At 38.0% G+C, this 20,002-nt stretch overlaps 1 protein-coding gene and 1 long non-coding RNA gene across 12 annotated transcripts in view; one reads left to right on the forward strand and one right to left on the reverse strand.

The window, feature by feature from the left end:
• Positions 1–1,231: 1,231 nt before the first annotated feature.
• The window catches only part of LOC133228650 (uncharacterized), an 82,113-nt gene continuing 63,342 nt past the window's right edge, over positions 1,232–20,002 (reverse strand). For 2 of the 11 annotated variants that reach the window (XR_009730320.1, XR_009730311.1), the window contains exons 4-11: positions 16,883–16,951; positions 14,471–14,663; positions 10,741–10,934; positions 10,333–10,386; positions 9,459–9,627; positions 9,280–9,342; positions 2,237–5,703; positions 1,232–1,505 (exon numbers count right to left, since the gene is read on the reverse strand). This is a non-coding gene — a long non-coding RNA (uncharacterized LOC133228650). Of the gene's footprint in view, positions 1,506–2,236; positions 5,704–9,279; positions 9,343–9,458; positions 9,628–10,332; positions 10,387–10,740; positions 10,935–13,965; positions 14,080–14,470; positions 14,664–16,882; positions 16,952–20,002 lie in introns of all 11 variants that reach the window. The other 9 variants (XR_009730316.1, XR_009730319.1, XR_009730315.1 and 6 more) reach the window with 9 other exon arrangements.
• IL21 (interleukin 21) lies at positions 9,627–19,638 on the forward strand. The gene is made up of 5 exons (XM_061384257.1): positions 9,627–9,967; positions 10,076–10,111; positions 14,747–14,902; positions 16,764–16,841; positions 16,932–19,638. Exons 1-5 carry the CDS (start codon positions 9,800–9,802, stop codon positions 16,953–16,955), a joined length of 462 nt encoding a protein of 153 aa, XP_061240241.1. The 5' UTR covers positions 9,627–9,799; the 3' UTR covers positions 16,956–19,638.

The raw sequence follows: 20,002 nt of genomic DNA on the forward strand, positions 1-20,002 counted from the left end.
GAGATGGATGAATCCAGAGCCTGTTATACAGAGTGAACTAAGTCAGGAAGAGAAAAACAAATATCATATATTAACACATATATATGGAATCTAGAAAAATGGTATTGATGAACGTGTTTGTGGGGAAGGAATGGAGACACAGATGTAGAGAATGGACTTACGGATATAGTGGGGGAAGGAGAGAGTGGGACAAATGAAGAAAGTAACATCAATATATATACACTGTTGCTGCTGCTGCTGCTAAGTCGCTTCAGTCGTGTCTGACTCTTTGCAACCCCATGGACGGCAGCCCACCAGGCTCCCCAGTCCCTGGGATTCTCCAGGCAAGAACACTGGAGTGGGTTGCCATTTCCTTCTCCAATGCATGAAAGTGAAAAGTGAAAGTCAAGTCTCTCAGTCATGTCTGACTCTTAGTGACCCCATGGACTGCAGCCTACCAGGCTCCTCCGTCCATGGGATTTTTCCAGGCAAGAGTACTGGAGAGGGGTGCCATTGCCTTCTCCTATACACTCTACCACGTGTAAAATAGATAGCTAGTGGGAAGCTGCTATATAACACAGGGAGCCCAGCCTGGTGCTTTGTGATGACCTAGAGTGGGGCAGGGGAGGGAGGCTCAACAGGGAGGGGATATGTGTATAATTACAGCTGATTCACATTGTTGTATGGCAGAAACCAATATGACATTGCAAAGCAACTTTCCTCCAATTAAAAAATTAATAAAGTCTGAATCTATACCATAAAAATTTCCTAGTCATCAAAACAACCAGCTGTAAAATTAGATTCTATTTACACTTCACTGTGGAATTTACTTTTCACCATTTGTGAGAGTATGAGGGGGAAATGTTTAATTTTAGTTCTGTATCTTTTATTTTTAGATTATTGTTTTTTACTTGAATCTGCAGAGTTGTTAGAAAATGTGGAATAAATTACTGAGATAATAAAAAAAATAAATACATGTAAATAACTTAATCATATTTTGGATATTAAGTTGTTAAGATAATTGATTTCCTTAGTTGATTTCATCTATGTTATTCATGATTCAAATGATTACAGCGGTTTACTCACTTATTTCTCTCTTCTTGTATGGATATAAAATACCAGAAAACCAGTTTACACTGTACCACGGCAGGTAAAATAAATGAAAGACAGGCAATCGGATAGTCCAACTCAGACAGGAAGCTGAGTTAATTATTTAATTAGCTCTGACCATATATATATATATATATATATATATATATATATATATTTACATTTTGGATACCACCAAGAATAATTCTGCAAAAGGACTCCTTACTTCACTCCAAATCCACATGTCAGAAGCATCACCAATATGGTTTAATCCCATTATGGGGTCTCTTGAACTGCAGAGGCTATTCTGTTATAACCCAAAGGCGTTGGCAATGGAGGCAGTTTCCTTTTGTGAAGAGAAGTGGTTAAGCTCTGCAGACAGTTGTCCTCCAGGCGCTTCACTGTTATTCAACTTTGTTGTGCCTTGGCTTCTTCATCTGTGAAAAGGGATAATCATAATACCTCATTTCATATTGTTGCTTTAAATGAGACAATGTCAGCAAAGCACTTAACTATATGTGTCTGCTCTAATAATTATTATCTTTTTGACTGGTCTAAGATTTTCTCCAGAGATACCCCACTCACTTTATTATCAACAGAAGTAGCTCTCAGGTGTAACTATTCTTCAGTTTAAAAGCTGATTTTAGGGCAACCTTGGCATTAATTGAGCAGATCTCACAGAGTTTGTGTTTTCCTGTTGTCCACTTTGTTAATCAGGCAATATTGTTTATAAAGCTACCGTGTATACTGGATGTGGAGAGTCCATATTTAAAGAGTGCAAGTAACATAAAGCACTCAGCACTAAAATTGTAGCAAACACAACCGACAACTGATGCGCAGATGCCATGTTAGGATTCTCCAGTGCCTGTTCCCCTGAGAGTGGTATACGGTTAGACCTATATGTATATAATAATTATATAGCATACCCAACTTTGTTCTAAAACAATGGTATTCAGGTAGCCCATGAATCTATTGATGTGTGGGCCACTGTTTATAAACTGACTAAGTAATTTTTGACCATATATATATTATTCATACTTTCAAAAAAGTATGTAGCTAGCCTTATGATGAATTAAATGTGGATTCATTTAAAAGTACTTCTGATTCAAATGTATTCTTTTTAATGGCTGAGTAATACCCATTGTGTATATGTACCATGCTTTCTTACCCATTCATCTGCTGATGGACATCTAGGTTGCTTCCATGTCCTGGCTATTATAAACAGTGCTGTGATGAACATTGGGGTACACGTGTCTCTTTCAATTCTAGTTTCCTTGGAGGGAAGTAAGCCAGAAAGAAAAACACCAATACAGTATACTAATGAATATATATGGAATTTAGAAAGATGGTAATGATAACCCTGTATGGGAGACAGCAAAAGAAACACAGATGCATAAAACAGTCTTTTGGACTCTGTGGGAGAGGGCGAGGGTGGGATGATTTGGGAGAATGGCATTGAATCATGTATATTATCATATGTGAAACTAATAACCAGTCCAGGTTCCATGCATGATACAGAATGCTCGGGGCCAGTGCACTGGGATGACCCAGAGGGATGGTATGGGGAGGGAGGTGGGACAGGGGTTCAGGAAGGGGAATACGTGTACACCTGTGGTAGATTCATGTCAATGTATAGCAAAACCAATACAATATTGTAAAGTAATTAGCCTCCAATTAAAATAAATAAATTTATATCAATTAAAAAAAAAAGGCAGCCGGTAATCTCCTAGTAAGGATTTTGGATATCAATAAAAACATATTGGAAAAAAAATAGAAGTACTCCTGAAATCAGTGACTCTTTGGCATTAGAATTCTTCAAGCTAAGACTAAACCAATTTCAATCACTTATTATTATAAAAGGTGAGGTATTTTTGATATCAAATAGGAGCTTATGTCATAAAACGTAAGACTCTAAGATCCAGTAACATAAAAACAAAATCTCTGTATGGCAAAGACACCATGGAGAAAATAATTTAAACATGTTTAACTTATCTTTAAGAGAGAAAGAGCCCTTATAGGTGAGAAACAACCCAATATATGGACAAAGAATATGAACAAGGCTTTTCACAGAAGAAAACAAACAACACTGATATCAAAGATACGAAATATACCGAACTTAACTTATTGATCAAAGAAAGGCAAACCAACGGTAGGATACTATTTTTTTTTTTTGCCTTAGCATAATGGCAAACATTTAAAATATTCACAATACAAAGTGTGAGAATGGAGGGGGAAAGGAAACTGTATTGTCAGTGGGAGTGCAAACTGCTTTGACATGTTGGAAGGCAACTTGATAGTTCCTGTCAAATTTTTAAAAGGATATAATATTTCCACTCAGAAAGTGAAATGTGGGATATGTATCTAAAAGAAATATAGTTCACATATGCTATAGACATAGAGGTTTAAGGATATTCATTGCAGCGCTGTTTGTAGGAAATAAAAATTGGAAATAATCTAAATGCCTATCACCAGGGTTATGAATAAATAAATTATAATATAGCCATACAATGGAATATTAACCTTCTATGTAAAAAGATAGCCCTGTGTGAGACTACTGCATGGATCACTGTCCCTGACATATTGTTGAGTTAAAAAGAAAAGTTGTAGAATATGTATGCTGTGCTTAGTCACTCAGTCGTGTCCGACTCTCTCCAACTCCAAGGACTGTAGCCCACCAGGCTCCTCTGTCCATGGGGTTCTCCAGGCAAGAGTACTGGCATGGACTGCCAAGCTCTCCTCCAGGGGATCTTCCTGAGGGATCAAACCCAGGTCTCCCACATTGCAGGCAGATTCTTGGCCGTCTGAGCCACCAGGGATGCCCAGAATATGTATGATAAGATTAAATTTTTATGTAAAAAAAGCGCATGTTTTTCCTGTCTATATCTTTGTTTCTTTTTCTATTCTTCTCTGCTGCTGCTGCTGCTAAGTCGCTTCAGTCGTGTCCAACTCTGTGCGACCCCACAGACGGCAGCCCACCAGGCTCCCCCGTCCCTGGGATTCTCCAGGCAAGAACACTGGAGTGGGTTGCCATTTCCTTCTCCAATGTTCTCTATCTCCACCTAAAATTCTAATTCCTTCAATATGTATGTTTACATCTATGCCTCTATATGTTCTAAGTACATAGGTAAAGAATATACGGTACTTCATAAATTCTCAACAGTTCACCTAGAAAGTGAAAATTAGGGAAAAAAAGGGAGCAATTTATCTTATTGTATTTATTTAGAAAAAGGAAGCAATTTTAAATTTTGCTTTTTGCTTTACACAATTATGTGTATTTGAATTCTTTGTTTTATGATACACATGTATTACTTTTGTAAATACAAAGATTAAAAGTAATAATTTTCCCCAAGTGTTCCTCAGCCCTAGAAACAGAAATGGCTGTTCAGAATGAGTGAGACATTCAGCCTTCAGACTCCTTTCTCTGATATCCCGACACTGCCCCTTGGAGGATGTGGGGAGAAGGTTCCTATGAATGAGAAACTCAGCAGACACCTTAGGAAGAGGACACACTGACAGCAAAGGCCAATGTTGTATTTCTTTATTTTCATGACAGTGTGTTGGGAGATGCAGGGTCAAGACAAATGTTTGTAGCCACTTCTCACCCTCGGGAAGGAAACAGGTGCAGGTCTTGAGTCCAAAGACAGTAGCATTCCTTTGATCAGAGCTGTTGGACAGGAGACTAGGGAGGCTGGTGGAACTGTCATATCTCGTGTGGCATCAGGATGGAACTTGGTTGAATGGTATGGATCTTCTGATTCTTTTTCTCCATACTTTGTGCCTGATGGTCATGGAATGATGGACATGTGATCTGTAGCCTCACTGATGGGTGTCACGGTCGCCTAAGGATAAGCCATCTACCTTTGGCCTATAGAGTGGCACCTGTTACAATAATGTCTGTAACTCTAAATACCAGAGACCGCCCTTGGCAGAGTTTGTCTGGCAGGATATCTAAGTCTACCCATGAAAGGCCAAGGCAAGTGAAAGCAGAAAGGGAATACTTGACACCCAGTGGTCACAAGGAAGAGCTGTGCAGACAGGGCAAGAGAGCTGGGCACAAGGAGTAACCAGTGCCATCTCAGGCCTAGCACATCTCTCCCAGGCAAAACTGTGACCTAACTTCACTCACTTCATACTTCAACCCCTCCTTCCCTTTATTCCTCTCACCCCCAGCCTGCTCTCCTTGGCTGGAAGCTTTCCTTCAGTGCCCTGGCCTCCTTCCTATCCTGAGCAGGTGGTCTATGAGCATAGTCCATTCAAGAAAATTCTTGAAATGTGTCTGTGAATCCTCTTGGGTGGGTGACTAAAGTTTCATGCTTTCATGGTGATGACCTGGGTTATATTCCTGGGAAGAGTACATGTAGCAGAATCCACTACCTCACTCCAAGGTGCTAAATAACCATGGAAGGAAGTGAAAGTAGTGGGCTTGTCACACAAGTGTGGCTTCAGCCAGGTTGTTGCCCCTTCACTAATCCTGCCACACCAGCAGCTGCCACTTTTCTGCATAGTGCTGTGCGGGTGCTGAAGAAGCATGGGTCCACACTGCCCTTCACAGAAGCCTCTGAGCCTAGAAAATAAAAGAAGCAGCTGCCTGACATTTCCTTGGAGAAGCAGATGAAATTTAAGGTTTTCTTCTTCCTACAAACATAAACACAAAAATTTGCACACAATTTCAGAAGGCTCACGGAGGCCAAGCTGTGCTCCCCTGCACTAATGGGAAAGGGCCAGGGAGGAGCTGCCCCACCAGGGTTTTAAAAATCTGAGCTCAGATAAAACGTGTGAGTCACTCGGTTGTGTCCACTCCTTGCGACCCCATGGACTGTAGCCTGCCAGGCTCCCCTGTCCATGGAATTCTCCAGGCAAGAATACTGGAGTGGGTTGCCATTTCCTTCTCTAGGGGATCTTCCTGACCCAGGGATTGAATCCAGGTCTCCTGTATTGCAAGCAGATTCTTTACTATCTGAGCCACTAGGGAGGCTGAGCTCAGATAGGATATGTGTAAAAATGAGAAAGAAAGAATTTGTTTTTCATTCTTTCTCCTTTCTTCCATCATCCCCATTTTCTCTCCCTCCTTAGGAATAAATCCTTGATCCTAGCCTTGCTCTTCATCTGGACGTAACTAGATGCTGTTGAGACTTAGTGTGACACTTTCAGATAAAATACAGTCAGTTCTGCTATAATGTGACATACACTTTTCTAAAAACCAAGTGCACTATATAAAATCACACAATAAACACCACAGAACTTATGGGGGAAATAGGATTAAGGGCATAACACTGAAATTCCGTCAGTGATAAAAGATGACAGGAACCTAATGAAGAAAGACATCAGTCTTACACATGTTAAATGGTTAAGAAACACATAAATACTATAATAAATATGGCATTTTGCCTAGGAAAAGACCTGAAGTTTGTTCATGGAGGTAAGCGCAGGAAGAGTCAAAGCTACAAACTATTGAGAAATGGCAGCAGAGGCTTCCCAGGACGGAAAGCTGTTTAAACACCAGATATGGACAGTTAGCTGGTGAGTGTTTGAGGTGTGTATGCATTTTGTATATTCCTAAATGGCCCAGTTCAGCCGGATTCTGCATTTGCCTAGCATTTCTTGCAGACAAAATCACATATGAGGAAACACAAAATTCTGGTTATACTCAAATTGTGCCCTGGTGTATTTGTCACAGTGAGATAAATTCACATTTTCAATACAAATATTACGGCAGGACTGACTGAATCTAAATAAAAAAAAGATTACAATCTAAAGAGTAAAAGATCATTAAGACCGCAATGAAATGATGCTGTAAAAAGGTAGCAATAAGTTAGTATTTCTAAGCAGAGAACACGTAACTCAAGTAAATCTAAGTCTCTTTACTTCACTGTGAGGTCTGTCTCAACACAGTGATAAATTCTAGCACAATGCAAATTGGGCTCCATAGCTTTGAAACACACTGTTGTTCTTGAGTGAGCCCTCTCAGCACCAGGAAGAAGTTGTTAAAAGACACCCAGACTTCCTGGAAAGTCCTCATCGGACATTCCTCTCCCTTATATCCCATACCCAATGGTAGCTACACTAATCTTACTTGCCTCTCTTCTTTATGATTCCTGATCCCTTCTACCTGCACCCCAACAGCCCAGCAAACCAAATTCCAGCCTTTACTAGTTCTCTCTTAATCACCTTTTCCTTCCTTTCTCACCCCTTTTCCAAAAGTAAAAATTCCACACGTAGGTGTGTTACTTTCCTATTACTACTGTAACAAAGTACCACAAACTCAGTGGCTTAAAGCAACCCAAATTCATTATTTTACAGTTCTGAAGTCCAAAATGAGCTTAAAGGGGCTTGAAATCATGGTGTTGGCCGCATTCCTTCTGGAGGTTCTAGGGAACAACCTGCTGTTTGTCTTTCCCAGCTTCAGGAGGTCTTTGGCTTCAAGCCCCATATCACTCTGACCTCTGCTTCTGTCATCACATTTTCCTTGACTCTGACCCACCCCCTCCAAACCCACCACTTCCTCTTATAAGGACCCTTGTGATTATGTTAGGTCACATGGATAATCCAGGAGAATCTTCCTCCCAAGATCCTTAATTTAATCACACATGTAAAGTCCCTTTGATTACCTTGATGGTAACATATGCACAGGTTCCAGGGATTAGGATGTGGACATCTTAGGGTGCCCTTATTCAGCCTACCATACTAGCAGTGATATTCAAAATGCTCAACAACTGAAATGCTACTTAAAGCGGGGGATCTGACTCTCAGAAAGGTCTTAGGTCTTGATGTTAGAGTGGGACCATGCAGATTCTGGTATGCTGGCTGATGGACTGTGGAGGGCCAGGAGGTCTAGCATGATGGTGAGGCACTCCAGAGTTGGGACAAGTGATTCTAAGCAGCACTAAAAACTTCAAAACTTTTTTATGGCAAATACAGCCACACCCATGCGTTTTTGCTGATCTACCTGTGCTCTTCCTTCCATGGATCAGCTTAGCTTCTCTAGGCTTTTATAAATTTTCCTCTCTACCCTCATCCATAATCAGCACACATATCTTCTGAGATTTTATTGTGTGATGTACTTGGCCCTTTTCCCCCTGAAATGTCTAGTTAAGCCTCATTACAACCCTATAATTAGATTCTATACTTATCTTCCTTTTGCAATAATATATCCAGGGTCATATGTACAACAATTAATATGTAACTCATTGTTAGGGCCTGGATCTGAATTCAAGCATTTTGCTTTAGAAATTGGGCTCTTAACCACTGTGGTTAGTATCTTCAAGGAGACTCATGTCTCTTTAACAGATAAAGAAAGCGTGAACAAAGCTGATGCAGGCAATGTTGAGATGCAAAGTGGCAACCCCAAGTCCAAATGCTGTTCGTGGGTTAATACATCAACCCTACCCTGTAGAATTTAATGATTATAGGAAGGACTTTTTGATCACACGGTAAGATTTTTATTACTCTGTAGGACGAAACCTGAATATTCTTGAATAGATATTCTATAGTATAAAGATTAAAAACAACCTTCAAAGCAAGTCCAAATTCCAATTTATCTTAGCCACATAACATTTTAGAAAAAAGTATAGCTGTAAGCATGTGATGAAATAGATGAAGAAATAAATGGATAAAAAAATCCGTAGCCAAGAGTTTTATTGTAAGACCCAATTGACTGTGCTACAATACTACTTCCATGATTCTATAATATCATATTCAGCTTTCTCAAATGAGTAAAAAGTAGCAGGGACAGGAGAAGCTGCAGAGAGGAGGATGACAGAACCACTTGTGGACTTTGAGCCTTTCATTAATCTCTACCCGATCATAGTTAGAAATGTACTGTTCATACCCAGAGAAAATGATATCTAACAGAAATAAGTAACACTACTCAAAGAAAAAAAGAGTCGCAGATATTTTTGGATTTTGCTGTTTGAAATAAAATTTTGGTTGGAGAGGAATGAGTATTAGCTTTTTCATTCACTTAATTGTTGCATTATTTTTTAATGAAGGTAGAATGAGGTCTTGATTGGGGATGGAATAATATGTATAAATCAGATGGTTAAGTAGAGTGTTAGAGGCTGAAATTAATGTTACTTAAAGATGCTTGGGAGCAGAGCTGGAAGCAACTTCTACTTTAAACCATTTAACCTGATTAAGAAACTAAAATATTCTTGCTAATTTGGAAAATACACTTGATGTTTAAAATTTCCTAAAAGGTAGCTGTCCTCCTACCTTTATGATGGATTATTGGATGATCTCAGTCAAAAAGCCTAGTTATTACCATAAGAAAAAGTCCTGCAAGAAAGCACATGTTGCCACTTTACTCATTATTGAAGTGCCCTTATGACTGTCAGAGAAAACAGGTAAGATGCTAGGGGAGGCAGAGAGAGAGATCAAAGTGTTTTGTTTACTTCTTTGAAATCTTGTAGTACTGACTATTTACTGTGCATGCTTCTTGATTCATGCTGAAAATTGGAATTCACCCATGTCTCTCTTTTTCCTGTCTAAGATGCAGATTGGGCACATTTTGTTAACTCCATCAATCCCTGCCCCCACGCATTAGCGCATGCACACGTATACCTAGCCAGTGGAAAAGAAAAAAGAGTTACTCACATTCATCCATTTTACAAAGATTTCCAGGCTGCAATGGGAGGGCTTTACCTCTCCCTGAAGGATGAATAAATAGGTAGCTTTTCTGACAACCTGTTCACAAACTGAAAACTGAGACCAAGGTCTTGCTCTACTGGCACTTATGAGATCCACTCCTGGCAACATGGAGAGAATAGTCATTTGCCTGATGGTCATCTTCTCTGGGACAGTGGCCCATAAGTCAAGCTTCCAAGGGCAAGATCGCCTCTTTATTAGACTGCGTCAACTTATAGACATTGTTGATCAGCTGAAAAACTATGTGAATGACTTGGTAAGGCCATAGTGGGCACAACAAAATTCAAATAATATTCTTCAGTTACTATAAAAGGAGCTTTTTGACTTATAAAAATAACTCAGAACTAATTTTCTTTTGCTCTAGGATCCTGAATTTCTGCCAGCTCCAGAAGATGTAAAGGTAAGACCAGTTGAATTTGTTTGTGAAAATGCATTTGATAAAAGTTTTTAAATCCAATTAAGGAAGCCATTAACATGATTATTTAGCAATAGACTTAATATCAATGAATTTTGTGGTTTAATAATTAGTTATTTAATAAATACATTTACTATATAGTTATTTCTAATTTGCCCAAATATTCTTTGATTTACTAACAAGCCAACCTATAAAACACTACATACCTTATATGATATATTTTTATCTTCAAGTATGTCTAAGAGTATTCCCAAGTAGTACTGTTGAGACAGAAAAACAAAACTAGAAAATAAATCTATATACTATGATCATTTTCTGAACAATGACCAAGTAATTACATTTTAAGAGTCTGTGCATAAAAGTTCTTGAGCCTTCTTTGTAAATCTATGAAACATAGACACAAATCATAGAAGCAGGATTCAGTTTTTGACAATTAGAAAGGAAGGGAGAAAGAAAGAAAGAAAGGGAGAAAGGAAGGAAGGGTAAAAGGGAGAGAGAGAAAGAAGGAATAAAAAGAGAAGGAAGGAAAGAAAGAAAGAGTAGATTACAGAACAGCATGGAGGAATACTGGTGTGGAAATCAAGGCTATTCTTTAGAATGAAATTCCCATATACCTTGGCCTGAATGGGTCTTGTCTTCGGCCTTTGGTGAGGTCTTTTGAAAGGACAATTTTCAACAACTCATCCCGTTCTCTTAAGCCATGTAAATCCATGAGGTCCCAGGAAGAAGAGGCGTAGCATGTAGTCCAAGAGTACTGTGTGCTGATCTTTCCCTTGGTAACTTCTATCTAGTCTTAATGTTTGGTATCCTGAGGATATAAACGCATTTGGGGGACACAGTTTCACTGTCACAGAGCTTTAACTGCATAAATTAGAATAACTATAAAAGTACTACCAGTAATTAGGACACTACAAAGGGGAGACTTATGAAGATACATTGCAAAGAAAACAATTATCGTAAATGACTGTGTAAAAGTTTAGAAAGTGAATGAGTCACAACTATTGCTTTTCTCTAAAATTCACTCTCTGTCTCTGAACCTAACCACTCTCATTTACTAAGTCCTTTTCTAATAAGGAGCATCTAAAATGAAAGTAGCACATTCAGCTTATTGGAAAGACTTCTTCAAAAAGACTGTTTCTTAATGTCCTAGTTATCCAAACACGTATTTTGCAGCATCTCATGTCCTTTGTCTAACTGCTGTGGTTAGAGTCCTTTCTGGAGTTGCTTAGCTGCAGTCTGTGACTTGCAAAATAAAGATATCCCATTTTCTAACTTGAGTTGATCCAGTGGGTACTCTCTTTATATGCTTTGTTAAAGCAGATGTTTTTTATCTTATATCATAATGACAGGATTTTGTCTCAGTGACATTGTATCTATCTAATAATCAGATCAAGCAATGCTACTATGATACAAGTGAATAATGCTATAACTAAGATTTTTAAGCCATGCTGGCAGGCAAACCCAGGAGAGAAGAAAATAGATCAAGGTCATAGTAGCATTATATCAAGTTTTTTAGGACTTGCATCAAAGCAGAGTCTATATGAGATTTTAAAAGATTAAAAAGTTCAATGAAAATAACTTCATTAAAATGTTGCATATAAATGTTGACGGTGATTATCTAAGGTTGCTAAGGCCTCACCAGGTATCTTTCTTTCTCTTTCTAATTATATAACCAGTGGTGCTCATCTGGTGGTGACTTTGCCCTCTGAGAACATTTGGCATTATCTGGAAAACTTTCTGGTTGCCACAGTTGTGTGTGTGGAGGTTTCTATTGGCATCTAGTAGGTAGAGGCCAGGGATGCTACTAAACATTCTAGAATGCACAGGACAGCCCTAACAACAAAGAATTATCCATCCCTAAATGTCAACAGTGCTACTACTGAAAAACCCTGATAGAAACCTAGCTTGTAAGCGGGACAAAGGTAATTTTACCCCATTGGCAAAACTTCCTAGTGTGAATGGCCAGGGCTTTCTTTGGAAAAAAACTACACAGGTCAAAAGGAAACTGTAAGGAGGCAAGTATTTTCAAATACTCAATTGCAATCAGCAAAGCCAAGTGCACCTACTTGCAAAAGCAGCACTTGACTGTTCTCTGGCTAAAGAGTGGTTACTCTCGCTTTTGATTTCCTTACTGCTTCCTCTATTCTGCAAAACTAATGCTTCCAGGTGTTAAAGGATGAGGGAAGCAAAGCCTTGCCCTCTGAGTCTGCAAGGCACAGCAAAGGAAAGCAGTGGCTCTGCTCCCAGATGGTGGTGCTGCACATGAACTCAGGGTCATCCTGATTGACAGGGCACCTGCAGCAGCTTGAATCAAGATTAACCTCTCTACTCCCTGCCTCAATGCATCCTTAAAGCAGTTAGCAGGGCAGCTTCTCTGCTTCTTTTCCTGTTTGAGGCTGCCTTTGGTGTGCATCTGAAGCCGAATCCAGCAGCTGTTTGTCCTGGACCACAGATTGCCAGGGACAGCTGTGCTGCTTGCAGAAAGCACAAAGCAAAATTCCACTGTGTACTGACACAGGTGAGCAAGGAAGCGCGGTAGAGAGAGCACAGCTGCATCAGTAGGAGCATCGGCGTCCAGATGCCATTCAGAGGCATTCAGAAAGGCTTTCTCAGGTGCAAAATCTTTGCTCACTTGTCTTGACCACTCTTGGCAATACTGTCTTGAGGGAGTTCATTTCGTAGGCCCCTACACTTCTTTGGAACCTAATTTTCTTTCAACATACACATGTTAATGTTAACTCAGCAAAATGGGCCTCTGTGAGAAATGCTGGTTTCTCAGATCATCACGGATGAAGCAGTTAGTGTTTTCAGTTTCAGCTGGAAAATTTACCTCTTTAAATATGAATATTATTTTTTTCCAGTAAGTTAAGCCGGTTGTGGTCAAAAAGAAGAGAAAAGAAAAAACTTCAACAAACATGAACATGTGGTTTTCAAGGAAAAAAAAGTGCTATAATTAACATTTATAAATAGTTTCTATTAAATAAGCATTTTGGCAAACATATGTAAAGGACATTATTTCACCCTTATGACAGGCAAGCAGCTCTGATATAAGGAAACCAGATAAGCTGGTTTTCGGCTTGTGGCTACGTATGCAAAGCAAATCTGACGGGGTTGTGTCTTAAAGGTGCATGATATTAACCAACATTCATATTGGGTAAGCATATAGGCTGGAAAATGCAAAGCAGGCCAGATGCTATTTTCAGCTGATTGTCCATGGGAAGATTCAGGTAATATTGTTGTATATATGATGGGCCTTGTAGGAACTGAGAGAAGTTGCAGCTTCTGGATACATGGCAGTAGCTTCATGCACATTGGTGAAATGAAGATATAGCAACTTTGTCGGGGGTGGGGGAGACCAGCATCATATACAGACATTTGCTGAAAGAAAAAATTAACCTGAATACAAGTTCTCAGATCAGTGTGAAAATGATTCCACCAAGTCAGTATACATTGTGTTCTTCCAGTAAATTCCACTTCACTTTCAGTTCAATTTCTAAGATTCTGATTTATTCACTAGCCACTGGTTATTTGACTAAACCAAGAATCAACTTTTTGATCCATGATCTGCCCAATTCCCCATGCTCTGAGACATTACTCTTACTTTATAAGGGACAGTCTTCCCTCCCTTGTGGGTGTGGGGGTGGAGAGGGCACATCTCAAATTCTATTTCTCAACCACTTGATTCAGGCAGATCCCACCATGACTGACTTGAAAGTGTGAATGGGATTTTAGAAAAGTCACACATGGTCTACGGCAGGTGGACTCTATCTTAGATGTGGAATGTACCATCTGAGGTAGGCACCCACTTCATTTCCCCAAAGGAGGGGTTTTAAACTCACTTAATTAATTTGTCCACTCTGCAAATATTTGTTGAGCATTCACTAGCATTCACTATGCCAGGCATTGTACAGGAAAGGTGTTGTTCAAGACATATATGTCACTATTAGAAACTCCTATGTGTTGAAGACAGACAAATGAAACAATTTTTAATCAGACTACCATAGCATAGGGGCTTCCCTGGTGGCTCAGATGGTAAAGAATTTGTCTGTAATGCAGGTGACCCAGGTTTGATTCCTGAGTTGGGAAGATCCCCTAGAGAAGGAAATGGCAACCACTCCAGTATTCTTGCCTGGAGAATTCCACGGACAGAGGAGCCTGGTGGGCTACAGTCCATGGGGTCACAAAGAGTCAGACATGACTGAATGACTAACACACCATAGCATAATTCACCCAAAGCTGCCACAAGCCATAATGTAACTCTTAGAGTGTCACAATTTTTAAAGTGTGTTCTACAACCAAACTAACCCTCCCAGAAACACCAAGAGTTCTGCCCAATACTCAAACCTCAAAATGACATTAGGAAGATAGAACTGTGGCAAAGTGAGGCTCCATCTTCTTGTCTGTGAGACAGGGAAGCGTCCTCTCGCCCCTAACATGGGGGAATTTCACATGATAAGAGTCTCCTCTTCAGCCCAAAGATTAAGTAGGACAAGAATCATTCCTCATTTGTCTGCTGAAATGAATGTGATCCAAGGCACTGCAGGAAAAAAGGATTGGGAAGGTAATTTTTACTTTCTGAATTACTTTCATTAACCTGCACACAAATAATTTCTCTTTCAGAGACACTGTGAGCGGTCAGCTTTTTCATGTTTTCAGAAGGTTCAACTAAAGTCAGCAAATAATGGAGACAACGAAAAGATAATCAACATATTAACTAAACAGCTGAAGAGGAAACTACCTGCCACAAATGCAGGGAGAAGACAGAAACATGAAGTAGTAAGATGTCGTTTGTCATCTATCTTATTTGTACTTATTAACTATATCTATTACTTTACACAATTTCACACACACACACACACACACACACACACACACACACACGCATACACACGCAGCCAGAGCCTCCAGTGCCTTCCTTCCAGTTACATGTTACACCTTATCATATAGAGTGTTTTGAGAAGTGAAATCACCTCTTTTTAGTCCACAGACCTGAAAGTACTAACAGCCAATTAGAACTTGCTAATGGTCTCTGGTAGCTGAAATAAGTTAATATAGCTTTCTGAGGTGAGGAAGTCATTAGGCAGAGGATCCAATTGTGACTTAAGAATTAAAATATATTCTCCTCTCATTATATGATCACATATAACTTGCAATTTTATTAATAAGAGCTAGACCCTAGCTTTCCTACAAGAAAAGAGATAGCCTTCAAGACACCAGGATAAATCTCAATCTCTGCCTTCCTCTTTTAAAGAATATTACCATCCTATATAATTGCAGAGTCAGTGCTACATTTAAAGTGATAGACCCCATTATTTGGTTAGGGAATTTCAATATTCCCTACTTTTTGGGGTCCTGAGATCCTTTTGTATATTTCCTCATATGCCAACTCATGAGCAATGCTGATAATCTCATGAGTAATTCAAGCACTAATCAAAACCAGTGGATGAACACATAAGATAAATTACTAGAATTTTTTTTCTCTCCCTCTTCTAGGGGATTGCACGTGTGAGCAAATGAACTCTTAATTACAATATCAAAATGATTTTTATTTCCTTTGATTGCTTGGCAAGGTTAGAATGTGAAAAGTATCTCTCCAAAACTTTTCTCAGGAAGACAAGCGCTGAGCCTGTCTCTGAAACAAATATCAAAGAAAGAAAACGGTAGTACTGGCACTGAACTTAGAGCTACCCAGTGAAGCACCTTCATCTGAATGATGGGAAAGCGAGACCAAGGACGTTAAGTGACTTGTCCCAAGCCCCACACATACTAAGGGCCAGAATGAGAATTAGAACTTAAATCTCTTATCTTTCAAATATCTCATACCACAACATCAAACTGGCATTAGAGATGCTCAATGGCAAGCAATGGTCTGGTGTCTGGTATTCCAATAGGAATAGGATAAAAAACATAAAAAGATGTTTTTTAAAAAGAAATATAAGTGGGCAATACACATATAAAGGATTGTTTAATCTCCTCATGAACAAATAAATGCAAGTTAAGAAAAGAAATCCTATTTTTTTCCAATTAAAAAATTTTAACAATGCCCAATGATGGTAAGAATATTCTATATGAATAGAGATAAAATAGTTTAATAATGTACTTTAAAAGCCTTAAAATATTTTATCCTTTTAACTTAATTTATTAATTCTACTTTTAGTAGTTTATTAAATAAAATAAAGTATATGAAAAATTACTCAGAGATGTTCACTGCAGCACTGTATACAATAGTGAAAAGTTAGGAGTAATTTATGTGTCCAAAAATAGTAACACTTCAATTCTATGTATGAATACAAAGCAACCATTATGGGGTATATTTTTGAAGAATATTTAATATGTAGAAAATGCTTGTGATATGTTAAGTGTAAAAAAGGCAAATTAATAACCAGTGTAAACATAAATGTGAAGAAAAAAATTACCAGGAGGACACATATCAAAATATTGCAGTTATTATCTCTGAGATTAGGATGTCAAGTGATTTTTCTCACTGTTATTTTCTGAACTATTTCATGCATTTCTCAAATTTTTTCAGTGAACATGATTTGTATCTCTAATTGGAAAACATAAAATTTGAATGAACATTTTATTTATATAGGAAGAACGTTTTAGAGAAAATTATTATTCTTTCATTGATTTCTAGACATGTCCTTCTTGTGATTCTTATGAGAAAAAACCACCCAAGGAATACCTAGAAAGACTGAAATCACTCATCCAAAAGGTATATAACAAATTACATTTGATTTTCTATTTCATCCTTACCCAGATGGCGTCTTAAGTTGAGGTTACTCATGATATTCTATTTTCACAGATGATTCATCAGCATCTGTCCTAGAACACATGGGATATGAAGGTTCCTGAAGATCTCACTTGAAGCCAGACACTATATTGCATACTTTAACACAGCCATGAAACTCACTTCTTGGTATTCCAAGTGGACAAGTACAATGTATAAGTGATGGGGGGAACACTCAGATGTGTGTTCAAGGTCAGGATTATTTCTCCAAAATCACTATGCAGTACTTCGGTTTGATCTACATGCTCTGTTTAGTCAACTTGAAAAAATTTTCTACTCAATTTGAGTCTGATTTCTTATGTTATAGATTTCTATGGCTTCTAAAGTTTTTACTTTATCTTACTGCTCACCTATGACACTTCTTGGAAAAGCTTAAAAATTTTAACCAAAAATTCAGTTTGGGAATTTGTTGATCTTATATTAACCTTGATCTTGATTGCAAAAAGAATGAGGTTTCTGATGATCAGAACTTAAAAGGTGTAATACCTTAACTCAATCTGAAAAATACAGAAGCATAGGGTGAAAATAAAAGTTGAAGCCTTTGTACTTTTAAGTGTTTAAAATCGATATCTGACTGTTTAAAATAGATATCTGAAGAGGTTTTTTTTTTTTTTTTAAATCTCAGAATGTCTAACATATAAATATATGATTTATTTATGTACTTGGGGGATAGCTTTACCCGATGGCTCCCAAAGTTTTGACTTCTTCATTGGAATCTGTCAAAAATATTTTAATACTATACATATGAATGTATTTACGGGATAGACTCTTCTGGACTTTTTCCCTCTAAATGAGTATAATAGTACCTTCCCCAACTCAAGTCCCTTTATAAGTTAACATTCTAAGCCTTTGGAAATGGCAATTAAAATCAGACATAACGTTAGATGGTCTTCTGGAACTAAACAGAATTTTAAAAAATCTTGTAGCTCACTTCTTAAATTGTTATAAAGACTATATGGGAGTGAGCTTATAATACCAAATGTTTGTTTCCTTCTTCCTTTCTTTCTGCTTTTTAAACAGACAGACATTTTGTGTTTGTATGCTCTGCATAAGGCAAATTCAGTCACCTATACAAAGTTGAGATCAGAAGACAAATCAGGAGTCCAGGACTCCTAGTAGAAAACAGACTTTTGCATAAGCATTCCAATCTTTACTATCAGTCATGGGTAGTGAAAACAAGCAACCTGCTCTAACTGCCATTTCATATCAAGTCCAACAGTTTATTTAAATAAAAGTTAAAAACGCTAGAAAAATTTTCACTAGAATGTTATAAGCTATTTGAAAATCTCTTATTGTTAAAGTAGCTGTGAGTGTGCAAGAGGACATTGTATGGAAAATGCTTTACACTCTTAAGAAGAAAATGATCTACTTAAAAATATTTTTTGGACAAGTATAGATAATTTATGGTTCTAAAATGTATGTTAGGAATCCGTATTTCATCAACTCTCAATGAGATGTGTGATCATCAGAAACAGGGTGTTCTGTTTTAAATTTTTAAAATGTTATTACAAAGAAATCATATGCATTGTGATCATAATACGCATGTAAAGCCTGCCTCAGCATCAGGCCAGGTTGTTGGGAAACAGTGGAAAGTGTTAGCATGAATTTGACTTGGGAAAGATGGAGTCCTTATTTCTAATTTCTGGCTTTATAGTTGTTGGTTTCTTTGACACTGTGATTTTATATTTAAAACAATGTATTTATTTTGGTGTGTTTACTGTTAAAAATCTCTGCTTTAATCCTTTTGACCAGAAATTCTACCTTAAAAGCAAAAATAATTTAATGGGGCGAGTTTTAAACTGAGTTTAAAGATTCAGGTAAAGATCCTGGCAACATCCCAAGGAAAGCAGTGCATCAGAATATACAAGATGAAGAAGTGAGACTCAAACTGCTCCATCTTCACTACTCTGTGTCCAAGACCAGCCCTCCAAAAGGATCTGGGGCTGACCTGTCACAATTGCTGTTCACCTATGGATGGTGGTACAGGAGACCTGAAATCTCACTGGATATGAAGTTATGGTCACTTGCTTAAATTGTTTTGGTTCCCATCTCTTTATCTGTACAATGAGGGTGTTGGACTTAGTCTCTAAGGAATATTCTATCTTTTTTGAGCTTTATATGTCTATGAGTCTCTAAAGTTCTGGATACTCTCACAGGAACATCTGACCACAACTCTGAGTAAAACTTTCTACTGAACCGATCATTTGTTCAACATTATTTCAACAGCGTTTTTAGCAACACTTGCTGCAGGAACAAGGGATATGTTTCAAAAAAAAAAAAAATCGGGAAAGAAGGAAAAAAGAAGGGAGAAAGAAAGAAGGCAGGAAGAAAAAAGAAAGGTTTCTCTAGGTCATGGGGGTTCAGGGAAAATTAATCATGACTTTTACTATTTTAGCTGAAAGCGTCTTCTTTGGACACATAAAATTATAGCATTATTATTCTATATTATTGCTCTGTTGTATTATTACATTTGCATCTGAAAATTTAGCTTTAATATGAATTATGTACTTTATAATTTAATGATTATTTATTATATATTTGGTTTTAAATGTTTATGTTCATGGCTTCTTATTTAAGACCTGGTCATATTAAATACTACCCAGTCAGTACAACTGTCTTTTGTGATTCCCTGGAAACCTGTAATTTAAGTTTCAGTAGAAAATAAAAGATGATCCTTAGTTTCTGAGAGCATGACGTTTTTACACGTATGTAATAAAGACAATCTTTTCTCCTTACATACTTTCACTGAAATAGGACTTTCTACTTCCTGTCCCTACTTCAGGGACACCACTTCCTGTGCAGCTCTCCAAGAGCAATTGAAGATATCCTTCCTAATGCCTATTGCACGCATATTCTTGCACAAAACTCATTTCTCCTTTGAAGTTTGTCCCATCTAGCTTTACTGTCCCCTTACTTTTTATTGATGATTGTCAACTCCTGAACACTCCTCCATGTTCACCGAGGACTCAGGCATGTTCTGTTCCTGAATCAAATTTATTCCATCACCCGGGGTGACTTCAGTGACCATAAGGAGGATTCCACCAACACTATAGCTTCCCAGAAACTTGAGTACCTCAGTTTCAAAC

The sequence above is a fragment of the Bos javanicus genome, chromosome 17 (assembly GCF_032452875.1).
Source record: "Bos javanicus breed banteng chromosome 17, ARS-OSU_banteng_1.0, whole genome shotgun sequence".
NCBI classification, from domain to species: Eukaryota; Metazoa; Chordata; class Mammalia; order Artiodactyla; family Bovidae; genus Bos; species Bos javanicus.

Coding starts and splice junctions, on each gene's coding strand:
- IL21 (XM_061384257.1), top strand. CDS start 9,800: ATGAGATCCACTCCTGGCAACATGGAGAGAATAGTCATTTGCCTGATG. Junction 10,112..14,746: donor CAGCTCCAGAAGATGTAAAG/GTAAGACCAGTT, acceptor TTTCTCTTTCAG/AGACACTGTGAGCGGTCAGC. Junction 16,842..16,931: donor TGAAATCACTCATCCAAAAG/GTATATAACAAA, acceptor CTATTTTCACAG/ATGATTCATCAGCATCTGTC.